General features: G+C 36.3%; 1 protein-coding gene across 7 annotated transcripts in view; it reads left to right on the forward strand.

The window, feature by feature from the left end:
• Positions 1–14,871, forward strand: part of LOC126883484 (sodium bicarbonate cotransporter 3) — a 362,811-nt gene that overhangs the window by 224,341 nt on the left and 123,599 nt on the right. For 5 of the 7 annotated variants that reach the window (XM_050649071.1, XM_050649070.1, XM_050649073.1 and 2 more), the window contains one exon: positions 8,839–8,967. The exons of the other annotated variants lie outside the window; for them this stretch is intronic. In XM_050649071.1, the coding sequence (XP_050505028.1) occupies positions 8,839–8,967 (129 nt within the window). The remainder of the gene's footprint in view (positions 1–8,838; positions 8,968–14,871) is intronic. 7 annotated transcript variants of the gene reach the window in all.

Raw genomic sequence — 14,871 nt, forward strand, 5'->3', positions numbered from 1 at the left:
TAATTTTTGGATTACATATTAAAATTCTTTTTTAATTTTTAGATTAATTAAAAAAAATAGGTTTATAATTAATTTCAGTATTTAGATATAATAATGCTACTTATATTTTTTTATTTTTTTTTGTCTCAATTTGATTATATTTTTTGGTGAAGATCACCTTCACCTACTTCACCTGGCCGGCCGCCGCTGGAATATAGCCTATCGGGCCTTCTATTTAACATTACCCTAAAGAAAGTTATTAGAAAATCTGAAATAATAACAAGAGAAACAAATATTAATAGGAGTGTACAAATACTAGCATATGCTGATGGCATCGATAGCATAGCAAGAAGAAAGGCGGGCCTCATCCAATTGTGCACGGCGTTGGAAACAGCAGCAAAAAAGTGGGGCTACACGTTAATACTATTAAAACTAAGTAGGTATATGAAGGTGACAAATAATAAGCAAGTAGCAATAGTCGAACCCCGAAGTATGAGCGGGAACACAAGGTGTATTAATACTCATACGCTTATGAACTGCACCTAGCGGGTCATAAGGGCCTTCACATTTTACTCTTCTTCAACTGGTCTTGAGTAAAATGTCTTTAATCGTTCCTATCAGTCTCCCTTGGCTAACTCTTGTTTCTTCCGACCCCGAATGGCTATTAGGTTTACGAGGGCAGACCGGTCACTACATTTCCTTCTACTACTTTCTCTAAAACTCACCATCCCGCATGGCAGGCGTGGTGTTTTATTTTTGCCATACCCCCTCAAATAATGTCAAATAATGTCAAGATTTAAAAAATTACCCCAGGTGAGTAGGACGAATCCAGAATCTCATACTGATTTATAAGTCTGTCCCACAAATTCGGATTCTGTGGGGACAAAACCTTGACTCAGAGACTTCTTAAGATGAATGTCGCAACGTACAATGCTCGAACGCCACTATCGGATGCCAAGATCACTGAAATGGAGATGGAGATGGAAAAGATCAGGTGGGACTTAATTGGGCTCTGCGAGGTAAGAAGACATGGCGAACACATACAGACACTAAAATCTGGCCATATATTCTATCACGTTGGTGAAGAGAACAAATCAGTGGGAGGTGTAGGTTTCCTCATAAATAAACGGCTTTACAGTAGAATCGTTACAATACAACGCTAAACGACAGATACAACATCAAAATAATACAGGCTTATTCACCAACCACAGACCACAGCGAAGAGGAAATAGACCTTTTCTATGACGAAGTAACGAAAGCCCTGAAAGAAAATCACACCCATTTTACAATCCTATGTGGTGATATGAGTGCAAAAATTGGCATGAAATCCGATCCGTCAAAATTTGCACTTGGAAACTTCGGTAGCGATGGAAGAAATGAACGCGGACAAACTTTATTAAACTATCTCCTTCAGAGCAAATTATATGAAATAAATAGCTTCTTTTACAAAAAAACATCATTGAAGGTGGACATGGAGAAGCCCGGATGGGAAAACGCAAAATGAAATTGACTATATAATTCATCATCATCATTTGGCTCTACAACTCAATGTGAGTCTTGGCCGCGTTTACTATTTCCCTCCATTGTTGTCGGTCCTGAGCAGCTATTTCCCATTGCTGTACTCCCATTTTGCGTAGATCACTGGCTACTGCGTCCTTCCATCTCTTTCTTGGGCGACTAACTGACCTTTTTCCATCGGGCCTTTCCCAGAATGTGGCGTTCAGAAGTCTTTCGTCACTTGATCTTAGCACGTGACCCGCCCATCGTATTCTGTTTGCTTTAATGTAGCGTACTATGTTTTCATCTCCATATATTGTCTGGAGTTCATCATTGTGTCTTCTTCTCCATTCTCCTGTTGTCTCGTCTTTGCAAGGCCCATAGATAGTCCGCAGTATCTTTCTTTCAAGTACCAGTAATTTTGTCGTTTCCCGCTGATTCAGAGTCCATGTTTCGCTTCCATATGTTATTGTGGGACGAATTATTGTCTTATATATTCTTATTTTTGCTGGTCTTGAGAGTATTTTTGATTTAAGTAGGGTCATTAATGAGTAATATGCCCTGTTTCCTGCAATGATCCTGGCTGCTACGTCCTTTTCATATTTATTTTCAGATGTTATAATCGCTCCCAGGTACTTAAATTCTTTGACGACTTCAAAGTTGTATTCATTAATTGTTACGTTTTGTCTAACCCTTGGTCTTGGGTTCTTCGTAACCACCATGTACTTGGTCTTGTCCTCGTTGACCTTAAGACCTCGTTGACTATATAATTACAGACAAAAAATTTATAGTTAAAGATGTCACTGTCCTAAACAGCTTCACAACAGGAAGTGATCACAGAATGGTTCGCGCTAGAATAGAAATTAACATCGACAAAGAGAGAACTAAACTAATAAGAAAGAAACAAATGAAAGCATGGTCACAACCAAAAAATGAAACAGAGCTTGCAGATCATATAACTGTACATCTACAAAACAGACCCCCTACAAATGATATAAATCAGCTAAATAAATTAATTACTAATACCATAGCAGAAGCTCAAAGGAAATGTTGTACGATCAACAAGAGAGAGGAGAGAATCACTGCTAACACCAAACTTAAAATGGAAGAAAGAAGAGAAATGCTAAAAGATAAGAATATAGAACAACAAAGCTTAAATAAAATAATAGCCCAGTCGGGACAGCATTTGACCTTTCATTAGGAGCTGCCCCAAATTTTATTTTTCTAATCTTTAGGGAGGGTCAATATTAGTAAAAATTTAAAATCTCGACTGAATTCCACCGTTGCGTTAGCCGCCATCTTGATTTTAAACGAGAACCGTTTTTGCTCAATATCTCCACCATTTTTAATTTTTTGACAAAGAGTGTAGAAACTGAAATTGTTGAAAATGCGATTTTATATAATTTCATTTATTATAATTTTTTTGGTGCGGTCGATATTTTCCGAGTTATGAGGGGAAAATAGTGACAGTTGTAGTATAATTATTGAATTATTGAATTATCTCGTTTATTATTAGTTTTACAACAAATATTTACCTATACAAAAATGAAGAGAATTAAATTTTGTACAATTTTGATGCCGTTCATTTTTTTTTTGATAGAATCAATATTTAAGGTAGTACGTATGTGGTAAAGGTGCGAGCGTAAGACCGGATTGATTTTTTAGCAATTGTTTTTGTTCAATATCTCCGCCATTTTCAACTTTTCGACAAAAAGTGTAAGAACTGAAATTGTTGCAATTACGATTTACTACAATTTTTCGAGAGAACCAGTGGCGGGTCTACAAGGGGGGGAAATGGGAAAATTTCCCCCAACAGGGTCCAAAATTAAAAAAAAAATTATTGGAACATCACGATATATTAGCTGACATAAAACTTAAAATATCGATAGACAAATTCAACCAATAAAACCCGCTAGTTAATAAAATTAAGTGAACTTAATGTATATAATGTCTTTTTATGTCTTTTATATACTTAGTTTGGTTGACGTTTCATTGGAAGTTTCAAAAATTGTATAAAATATAATTCTCTTTATTTTTGTTTATGTACAACTATGTCGTAAAGTTAATAATAAATGAGACAATTCAATAATTATCCTTCCCCTCCGCTTCCATTATTTTCCCCCTTAACTCGGAGAATATTGATGGTATAAAAAAATTGTGCCAAAGAAATTGTAGGAAATTGCATTTCCAACAATTTTCTTTCCCACCACTTATGTCGAAAAGTTGAAAATGGCGGAGATATTAAGCAACAACAGTTCTCATTTAAAATCAATATGGCGGCTAATGCAACCGCGGAATTCAGTCGAGATTTTAAATTTATAGTACTATTGATCTCTCCTAAAGGATACAATTATAAAATTTGGGGCAGCTCGGATACAAAATTCAATTCAATAATTATGCTCCCCCCACCACTTTTTACTATTTTCCCATGTAACTCGGAAAATATTAACCGCATGAAAAAAATTGTAAAAAATAAATTGTAGGAAATTATATTTTGAACAATTTTAGTTGAAATGGCGTAGATATTGAACAAAAACAAGTGCTATAAAATCAGTCCGGTCTTACGCTCGCGCCATTACCGCATACGTACTACCTTAAATATTAATTTTAGCAAAAAAATGAAGGAGATCAAAATTATGTAGAATTTAATTCTATTTATTTTTGTACAGGTACATATTTGTTGTAAATCTAATAATAAACGAGATAATTCAATAATTCAATAATGATGCTCCAACGGTCACTATTTTCCCCTCATAACTCGGAAAATATCGACCGCACGAAAAAAATTAAAATAAATGAAATTATAGAAAATTGTATTTTCAACAATTTCAGTTTCTACACTTTTTGTCAAAAAATTGAAAATTGCGGAGATATTGAGCAAAAACAGTTCTCGTTTAAAATCAAGATGGCGGCTAACGCAACGGTGAAATTTAGTCGAGATTTTAAATTTATACTAATATTGACCCTCCCTAAAGATTAGAAAAATAAAATTTGGGGCAGCTCCTAATGCAAGGTTAGGCCTGTTATTCGTCTAACCCGACTGGACTATAAACAAAGAGGTCTCTAAAGCTATTAGAAAGGACATAAGGGCATATAAAAATGAGAAAATCTCGCAGACAATCGAGCATAACAAGAGCATGAAGATATTAAGAAAGAAATTGACGAACAGCAGAAAAGAAATTATCAGACTCAAGGGAAAAAATGGCAAACTAACATCCAATAGAGAGGAAATGCTAGAGATAGTGGAAGACTTCTATAAAACACTATATACAAATAAACTTGACTTAAACCCTACAGAACATTCAGAACAAAAAATTATGAATCAAGGTTCAGAGGATATTCCCGAGACAACAACGGCTGAAATCTATCATGCTTTAAAGAAAATGAAAAATCACAAAGCACCAGGAGAGGAAGGAGTAGTGGCAGACGTGCTAAAAATCGGAGGCTCTGCTCTCATCAGGGCAATCAAACACCTTTTCAATATATGCTTAGAAAACCAAGCCATACCAGCTGAATGGAATAATTCTATAACGCTCCTCATACATAAGAAAGGAGATGAAACAGACCTCGAAAACTATAGGCCAATTAGTCTTCTAAACCACCTGTATAAATTGTTTGCAAGAATAATCACTGCCAGAATTGAGAACAAGCTAGAAACATGCCAACCTAGGGAATAGGCAGGTTTCCGCCCTGGGTATGGTACAAATGACCATCTAACTTGCCTAAAGGTCCTAATCGAAAAAACTATGGAGTACAACCGGCCGCTAGTTCTAGTATTTGTTGACTACAAAAAAGCCTTTGACACTATCGAAATGGTAGCCATCTTAAGAGCTTTGAGAGATTGTAGAATCGACTACCGATATTCCAACATTATTCAACATATATATGCAAATGCCACAACAGCAATAAACCTCTACACCCAAACTCAAAAAATAAAACTAAAAAAGGGGAGTTAGATAAGGAGACAACATGTCACCAAAACGATTCAATGCCGTAATGCAGCATGCATTCCAGATGTTAGAATGGGAAAACAGAGGTTTGAATATCGGTGGCGAAAGGCTGAACCACCTACGATTTGCAGATGATATAGTTTTAATAACCGACGACTTAAAGGAAGCCCACGAAATGCTGCAAGAACTACAACGAGTTTCTCAAAATGTAGGGTCTCAATTTACTACCTAGCGGACCACTGACACTAGAAAACTGCCATATCGAAACAGTTCACAAATACATCTATCTGGACCACGAAATACAAATAAGTAGAGACAACCAAACATGCGAATTATCTCGAAGAATAGCTTTAGGATGGGCAGCGTATGGCAAAATAAGAGACGTGTTCAAGGAAAACATCCCAATAAAGCTAAAAAGAAAAGCATTTAACCAGTGCGTACTTCCGGTGCTTACTTATGGAGCTGAAATACTGACATTGACTAAAACATCAATAAGAAAATTACAAGTAGCACAACGCAAAATGGAAAGATCCATGCTTGGCCTAACTTTGAGAGACATAATACGAAATGATGAGTTACGGCGAAGAACTGGAGTGGAAGACATCATAAAGCGCATTACGAAGTTGAAGTGGAAATGGTCAGGACACGTCGCAAGACAGAGAGACAACAGATGGACAAGAAATATCTTAGAGTGGCGGCCAAGGGCGGACAAACGAAGTCGTGGAAGACCACCTACCAGATGGACCGACGATATTAAGAGAATAGCTTCAAACTGGATTGCAGCTGCCCAGGACAGAGAAGGGTGCAGACATCTTGAGGAGGCCTATGTCCGACAGTGGACAAATTTGGCTGCGTGATGATGATGAATAGTATAACATCTAATGGTTAGAACAGATACTTTCGAAGAAGTAAGATAGTTCTTATATCTAGGCACATCAATCAACCAAAGTAATATTGTACTGCAGAAATTAACGGACGTGTATCTATGGTAGGGGAGCAGAGTATGCTAAATGTGAGTCACTCGAGCGTTATGGGGACCTATTGGGTTGTGAAGAGTAGGTCTTAAAACCAAAAAAAGTTAAGTAAAGTTTTCCATTTTAGCGGGCGCTTGCTATTTTTTAATTTAATTTTCCATTTCCAACAATCGTTTTTTCCGATTATAACGCCATCTATCCATAATTCGAAAAAATGTTTCGAATAAAAGTTACTTATTTTTACGTAAGGAATCCAAATCTGCAATAAAAAATGGGGGCTCCTATTTAAGATTTTAAAGTAACCCCCTCCCCACCTCCGTGGGGGGTCGTGTTTGGTGCCATTAGATAGATTTTTTAAAAATATTGAATAAGTGTATTTTACAGTTTTTCGATCTGATGTTCATTTCGCGAAATATCGCGGGAGTCGTATTTAAAATAATAAATTTACCCCCCACCCCTCTCCCTGGTAAGTCGTGTTTGGTATCATTCGATAGATTTTTAAAAAATATTGAGTAAGTATTTTTAGTTTTTCGATCTGTCATTCATTTCGCGAAATATTCGCTTTTTTCTCGTGAAACTTTGGGACTCACCCATTTCCTTACGTCCGGCTCAAATCGTTAGATTTTTGAAATATACACCATTTTGCACGTACTTAACTTACCTTATCTTAATCTGACAATTTCGAGTTTTTTTAAGGATAGATTTTTTTTTCGGGCCCCCCTTAACGAACTCCCCTGTGTTAAGAGCCAATATATGGTAGAGGTACATCTGCAGGGTACCAGGTTTCTCACCATATGATAATCTGACGCGCTCGAGTAACTGCAAAAATCCCCGCTTGGGCTCCCCTACCACTAGTAAATAGAGCATGTTATGGATTAAAGAATTTTTTAAAATCAAACATAGTCACAAAAAGAACGAAAATACTGATATTCAGAACTGTTATCAAGTCTGTCCTCACTTACGCGTTAGAAACGGGGGCGTTAAGCTGCTTTAAACGTAAAATCCTCAGACATATTTTTAATGGCGTGCAGGAAAACGGATTATGGCGTAGTGGCTACAATTTTAAGCTTTACCACCTTTAGAGTGAACCCGGTAGTGATAGATCTGTCGAAATACATTTCTAACCAAAGAACGGATTAAGTGAGAAACAGAAGCAGGCCCAGAGTGAGATTTAAGGACCAAGTAGAAGACGACTGATGTTAAGAGTACGAAATAGGAATACAAAGGATAGGAAGGAAGGGAAGCTGATCCTAGAACAGGCCAAGGCCCACAATGGCTTGTAAAGCTAATGATAATGATACATTTTTTTTATTTAAAAATGCAGATATACAGGGTGTCCCCGAAAATAGTGCGTTCCTTTAAGGTACGGATATAATACACATTGTAGAACAAAAAAGTCCTATAACATTTTTTTCTAAAGTTAACAGTTTCCAAAAAAAATTACATTGTTCGTCATATAAGCGAACTTTTATTTTCATAAAATTTAAAAATTTGGCATCACTGAACAAGAACTGTTAGTGATCTAGGTTATTGACACCATAAAAATGTATGTCAGACAGTTACACCTGCAAAATAATTATGCCACCCCATTTTTGAAAATAACAAAACAAGAATTTGTTTGTTTGTTTAGGATGAAGACAGGGTTTAATGTAAATACTAAAGGTTAATGCTGCAACTATTTTTCAATTATTGTGATTGTCTATGTTTATATTTTTGTATACATAGTTGTCAGATTTCAATTTGCACACCAAAATGTATTTTGTTTTTTTGACCAAACGGTTAAATTTAGAAAAAAATGTTATAAGACTTTTTTGCTCTACATGGTACCTTCTACCTATACCTTTAAGGAACGCACTATGTTCGGGGACATACAGCAATTTCTTGTGAAAATATTAAATTCATTAAAAAATAATGATGATTTTACATCAGGGTACGATTTGTAGAAATGCTAAAACATATACGCAAATTTTTTTTCTCTGATTCTGGCCTTGGTTTAGAACTAGAACCTTTAGCCACGTAATTGTATAACTTATCACTAACTCAGGTGTAATGTGTAGTGTGTGTGTTGAGTAAGTGTCTTGTTACTTTGCAAAGTCGACGTCATTGTCTTTGCAAAGAGACGCTAATTGTATCCGAACGTCTGCGGTCCCTCCGGTGAGTACCGATCCCACAAGGACAGAAATATACGCAAAATGTTTTACAAAATGTGGTTTTCGTTTGATGTTATTAGTAATGCATAAAATTGGCACATTTTGAGAGAAAATTGGCTACATTCATAAAAATCGCGCGAAAACTTATCTTATTTTTCTAAAATAATTTATCACGTTAGTACATAATTACCTATTATAATCGTCATACGTCTAGCGAATGCGCAAATAAGTTTATTTCGGTTGTAAAATGCACCTATTAATAGTAAAAATGTTAACTTTCGGTGCCAGGTCACCGCGCGCACACCGTCTTTAGCGGTGTCCCTGCGGAACGACGCCACTCGCATCGACGCCATCACCATCGACATCGGAGTCCTGAGAGTATGATCACTTCCGGATATCCAGAAGAGAATCGTCCTAGTAAGTTATTACTCTTTTGCGTTGGATGTTTGAATGAACTTGGACTTGGCATCGATGCACGTTAGCATTGTTTCGTTTTCTATTTTTGTTTATGTAGACAAGCTCTTGACCCGTAGATCTTTTGCATGTCCCCAGTGTTATTCCTATATATTATGTTTGAATAAAGTAGTCAATAGATCACAATCAACAAGAAAAAATAACAACCTTCCTGTTTGTAAATTGCTTGCACGAACTTTTCTATGTATTTTTAAAGGAAAAATAGTTTTTTTGTTTTATTATTGCTGGCTTTTATATATTTATTATGTATTTAGTATTTTATTTATTTAGTAAATGGTCTAGGACAGTTCTGCGTATTTGGTGGATATTTGGGATCCCATGTTATTTCTTATGGGATAACGAATAAAATCGCTAAGGTCCATTCCGGTCATTTTTGACGCTTTTTGTGGTGGAGGCGCGACTGCTCGTCTGATCGTGGCGTAATAGGGTTCGTTGGAAAGCGAAGGGGATATCGAATATGTTAAGGCAAAGAACACACACAAAAACATTGCCAAGACGGCACTATATCGTATCTCCGTTGTTATTGGTCCGATTGCTACGTTTGACGGTTAAATGAAAGGAAGGAGATATCGAATATATTATAGGATCCTGGACACCCATATAAAAAGTATGGAAAACTGACAGTTTACCTTGGACTGTGGAGCCGTATGGTTGACATTTAAATCAATATTGGACGAAAATTCAATACAAATTATATGGGTCAATTCTGTTAGACAATACAGTCTAGCTTGGACTGAACTATTCTAAAGAAAATACCAAGATATTACGTATTATTTATAAGAAAATTATAATGGATCTATAATAGTCCAAGTAATGAAGCTTAAAATAGGACAAAACCTCACAATTTTTACAGAATGGATCGATTTGCTTGAAAATTTGAGAATAAGTAGTGGATAGTCCAAGGATCAAAATCTATATCATGCCGAAAGGCGCTTTTAGCATGGGGGTGGTTGCCACCCCATCTTGGGGGTAGAAATTTTTGATTATATTTTAATCGCAAAAGTTAGTAAAAACGTTCATTCTAAGCAAAAAATAGTCTATACATTTTTTTGATAAAATAATTAGTTTTCGATTTAGTTGCTATCGAAAGTGTTAGTTTTATATAGAAAAAATTAATGTTTTTAATAAGTTTTCTGCTAATAACTCCAAAAGTTTTCGTTTTATCGAAAGAACTTTACTTACAAAAATGTACCTATTGAAAAAATAAACAAAACTGTTTTTTAAAATTTTCTTAAAGACCAATAGTAATCGAGCTATACTTTATTATATGTTGGCTCTTCTTCGTCAAATGCTAAATATTGTAGTTTCAAAGTCAAAAGACAAGAAAACTACGCATTTTTCGAGGACAACTTGTTCAAACTAATTTAAAGTACTTAAAAATATCTATCTCCAGAAATCAAAAAAAAGTCTAGCTCAAAAATTAAGTGACTTATAATGAAAAGCATCTCAGTGCCTATTTTTTCAGCGAAAAAGTGATCGCAAGCAACCCCCTAGTCACCCCCTAATTAAAATTAGTCATTGTCCTTATTTGGTATTTTTTAATTATGTATTATTAATAGGTTCTAGAAGTTTGACCGGCTTAGAAAGATTAGTTAAAAAAATGGAGTTAAAAGCGAATAACAAATTTTTGTAGTTTGGAAAAAATGCCTTTTTCTTCAGAATGGCAAGATTAGCATCAGAGATACGAAAAAATGTTTAAATATAAAATTGTAGCTTGTTTCGTTCCTAAGAACCTGGTTTGCAAAAATTTTTTTACGGCAAAAAGTGAGTGAGCTATTGACAATTAAAACTTGTAATAACATGCGAAAACCGCCTTTACCAACCCTTTCAAAGTCACCTCTTTTTGTGACTGAGGATTTTAAAAAGATTTAATATCAATAGACTTATAGACCTTGTATAAACCTACAAAATTGTCTTTTACCAAACTTTCTAAGATAAAAAATAAAAAAGTTACGGTTAAAGAATCAATATATTTTTTTGAAAAAAAAAAGGAGAAATCCAATTGGAAGCATAATAGTGTAAATTAGCGGTGTTTTTAGTCATTGGCCTGATTCATTCTTATTTATTTATGTATTATTAATAGATTCTAGAAATTTAACTGGCTTAGAATGATTAGGTTTTAAAAAACTGGAGTTAAAAGCGAATAACGAATTTTTTTAGTTTGGTAAAAAATGCCATTTTCTTCAGAATAGGAAAATTAGCATCAGAGATACGAAAAAATGTTTCAATATAAAATTGTAGGTTATTTAATTCCCAAGAACTTGAATTAAAAAATTTTTTTTACGGCAAAAATTGAGTGAATCGTAAATGAGTATATCGAATAACATTGAATTTTTCTATACAAAACTAATACTTTCGATAGCGAATAAATCGAAAACTATTAATTTTATCAAAAAAATGTATAGAACATGTTTGCTTAGAATGAATGTTTTTATCAACTTTTGCAGTCAAAATAAAATAAAACATTTCCACACCCGAGATGGGGTGGCAACCACCCCCATGGTAAAAACACCTTTCTGAATCATATAGATTTTGATCCTTGAACTATCCATTACTTATTCTCAAATTTTCAAGCAAATCGATCCTTTCTGTAAAAATTGCGAGGTGAAAAGCTTCGGTTCCTGGCCTACTAGCACATTTAAAATAGTTTCCCTGTGCAGTTCTGCCTTTTATTTAGGCCTAAATTCATTATGTACTTCAATAATTATTTTTTGACGCATTTTTTCTTTGTATAATTGTCGTATCGCCATCCCACGTTCAGTTTTGTAAAATTTTCTTCTCTTTTTATTCGCTTCATTTTTTTTTCTAATACCTTCCTCACCTCTTTCACACTTGCAGGTTGATTTTACGTGTAGTTCATGCTCTGATGTATTTCTTTCTAAATTGCTAAAGCCTCTGCTCGCTAGATTTATACCTGCACAGAACTTTCCTCTCAAATGTAACCATTCTAATTTAAATACTCTTCTCTAGCAATGGGAGTGAGATTTACCTAAAAGTCCATCTCCATCTCGACGAAGGGGTTTTGGACCATCAGCACAGACAATGTATCTCAAAACACCAACACAATGATCCAAACAAATAATTTAAATGTAGTTGTTTGATATAGTCCTTTCCCCCACGTTATATTTTCTCCTTGTAAGCCAACATTTTGGAACCATTCGTAAAGTGAATTAATGAGTGGACGTGTTCGTGTGCAGTACTTCCGTCGTCTGCTACTAAATGACCAAGGTAAACTTTCTGTTTTCTATGCTTATTACATATATGGGTGTCCAGGATCCTAAGTATCCCAATATCCTATATATCCCCTCTGCTTTCATTTAACGCCTCAAACGTAGCAATCGGACCAATAACAACAAAGATGCGACATAGTACCGTCTTGGCAATATTTTTGTACTTGTTTTTTGCGATAACATATTCGCTACCTCCGCTTTTCAACGAGCTCTCTTATGTCACGATCTGACGCGCAGTCGTGCCTCCACCATGAAAAGCTTCAAAAATGACCAGAATGGACCTTAGCGATTTAATTCGTTTACCCATAAGAAATAACATAAGACTCCTCCACCAAATACGCCGAACTGTCCTAGCCCTTTTACTATTAGTTTCGATATATCAAAATATGATTGATATAATCATTTTAGCATGAGAGCTGTTACACATTTTTGAGTAGGTATTTTAGGCAATCTGAAAATTTGTCAGGTAACTCTTCCATGATAGCCTAATACAAAAATGCCGGTCTGGCTGGAGGGTAGCGGTTATTTTCCCCAAAAATCCCCCTCAAAGTTAAAAAAGGATGAAATTGTTATTACAAAAGATATCATTGATGTGACTTTAAAGTAAAATTTAAATCAAAAATGAATAACCATTTTCAATTTCGTTGCAAAACGAAAATACAGCCGAACCATATTCCAGTCCAATCAGAGAGTGCTGCAAGCACCTCTACCGGTTTCGAAACTTATTAGTCTCTCATCAGGAGGCACATATGCTGCTCTCCCTGATCCAACCAAAACAAACCCCAGCGTGCAGTCCCGAATTGCAACGAACGAAATGGCATAGATGCCCTAGCGGCAACTGCTAGCAAAAGACTAAGTTTTCACTCTAATGGCATACAGCATATCCCACCAGAATGAAAACAATGGGAACCTTCTCTGGTTACACCTCCGAGGCTTCTACAATTTGCAAGCCATACGGATGCTGAGACTAAGGAAGATGAGGGAATTCTACAATTTACAATTCACGTCCCATCTGCTCAGCGCGGTAAAGTTCCAACGAGACTGGTTCCCTTCATACTCCACACAGAGTAAATGTAAATCAAAAATGAATAACCATTTTCAATTTCGTTGCAAAACGAAAATACAGCCGAACCATATTCCAGTCCAATCAGAGAGTGCTGCAAGCACCTCTACCGGTTTCGAAACTTATTAGTCTCTCATCAGGAGGCACATATGCTGCTCTCCCTGATCCAACCAAAACAAACCCCAGCGTGCAGTCCCGAATTGCAACGAACGAAATGGCATAGATGCCCTAGCGGCAACTGCTAGCAAAAGACTAAGTTTTCACTCTAATGGCATACAGCATATCCCACCAGAATGAAAACAATGGGAACCTTCTCTGGTTACACCTCCGAGGCTTCTACAATTTGCAAGCCATACGGATGCTGAGACTAAGGAAGATGAGGGAATTCTACAATTTACAATTCACGTCCCATCTGCTCAGCGCGGTAAAGTTCCAACGAGACTGGTTCCCTTCATACTCCACACAGAGTAAATGTAAATCAAAAATGAATAACCATTTTCAATTTCGTTGCAAAACGAAAATACAGCCGAACCATATTCCAGTCCAATCAGAGAGTGCTGCAAGCACCTCTACCGGTTTCGAAACTTATTAGTCTCTCATCAGGAGGCACATATGCTGCTCTCCCTGATCCAACCAAAACAAACCCCAGCGTCCAGTCCCGAATTGCAACGAACGAAATGGCATAGATGCCCTAGCGGCAACTGCTAGCAAAAGACTAAGTTTTCACTCTAATGGCATACAGCATATCCCACCAGAATGAAAACAATGGGAACCTTCTCTGGTTACACCTCCGAGGCTTCTACAATTTGCAAGCCATACGGATGCTGAGACTAAGGAAGATGAGGGAATTCTACAATTTACAATTCACGTCCCATCTCTCTCTGATTGGACTGGAATATGGTTCGGCTGTATTTTCGTTTTGCAACGAAATTGAAAATGGTTATTCATTTTTGATTTACATTTACTCTGTGTGGAGTATGAAGGGAACCAGTCTCGTTGGAACTTTACCGCGCTGAGCAGATGGGACGTGAATTGTAAATTGTAGAATTCCCTCATCTTCCTTAGTCTCAGCATCCGTATGGCTTGCAAATTGTAGAAGCCTCGGAGGTGTAACCAGAGAAGGTTCCCATTGTTTTCATTCTGGTGGGATATGCTGTATGCCATTAGAGTGAAAACTTAGTCTTTTGCTAGCAGTTGCCGCTAGGGCATCTATGCCATTTCGTTCGTTGCAATTCGGGACTGCACGCTGGCGTTTGTTTTGGTTGGATCAGGGAGAGCAGCATATGTGCCTCCTGATGAGAGACTAATAAGTTTCGAAACCGGTAGAGGTGCTTGCAGCACTCTCTGATTGGACTGGAATATGGTTCGGCTGTATTTTCGTTTTGCAACGAAATTGAAAATGGTTATTCATTTTTGATTTACATTTACTCTGTGTGGAGTATGAAGGGAACCAGTCTCGTTGGAACTTTACCGCGCTGAGCAGATGGGACGTGAATTGTAAATTGTAGAATTCCCTCATCTTCCTTAGTCTCAGCATCCGTATGGCTTGCAAAT

This window comes from Diabrotica virgifera, chromosome 4 (assembly GCF_917563875.1).
Source record: "Diabrotica virgifera virgifera chromosome 4, PGI_DIABVI_V3a".
Classification (NCBI taxonomy): Eukaryota; Metazoa; Arthropoda; class Insecta; order Coleoptera; family Chrysomelidae; genus Diabrotica; species Diabrotica virgifera.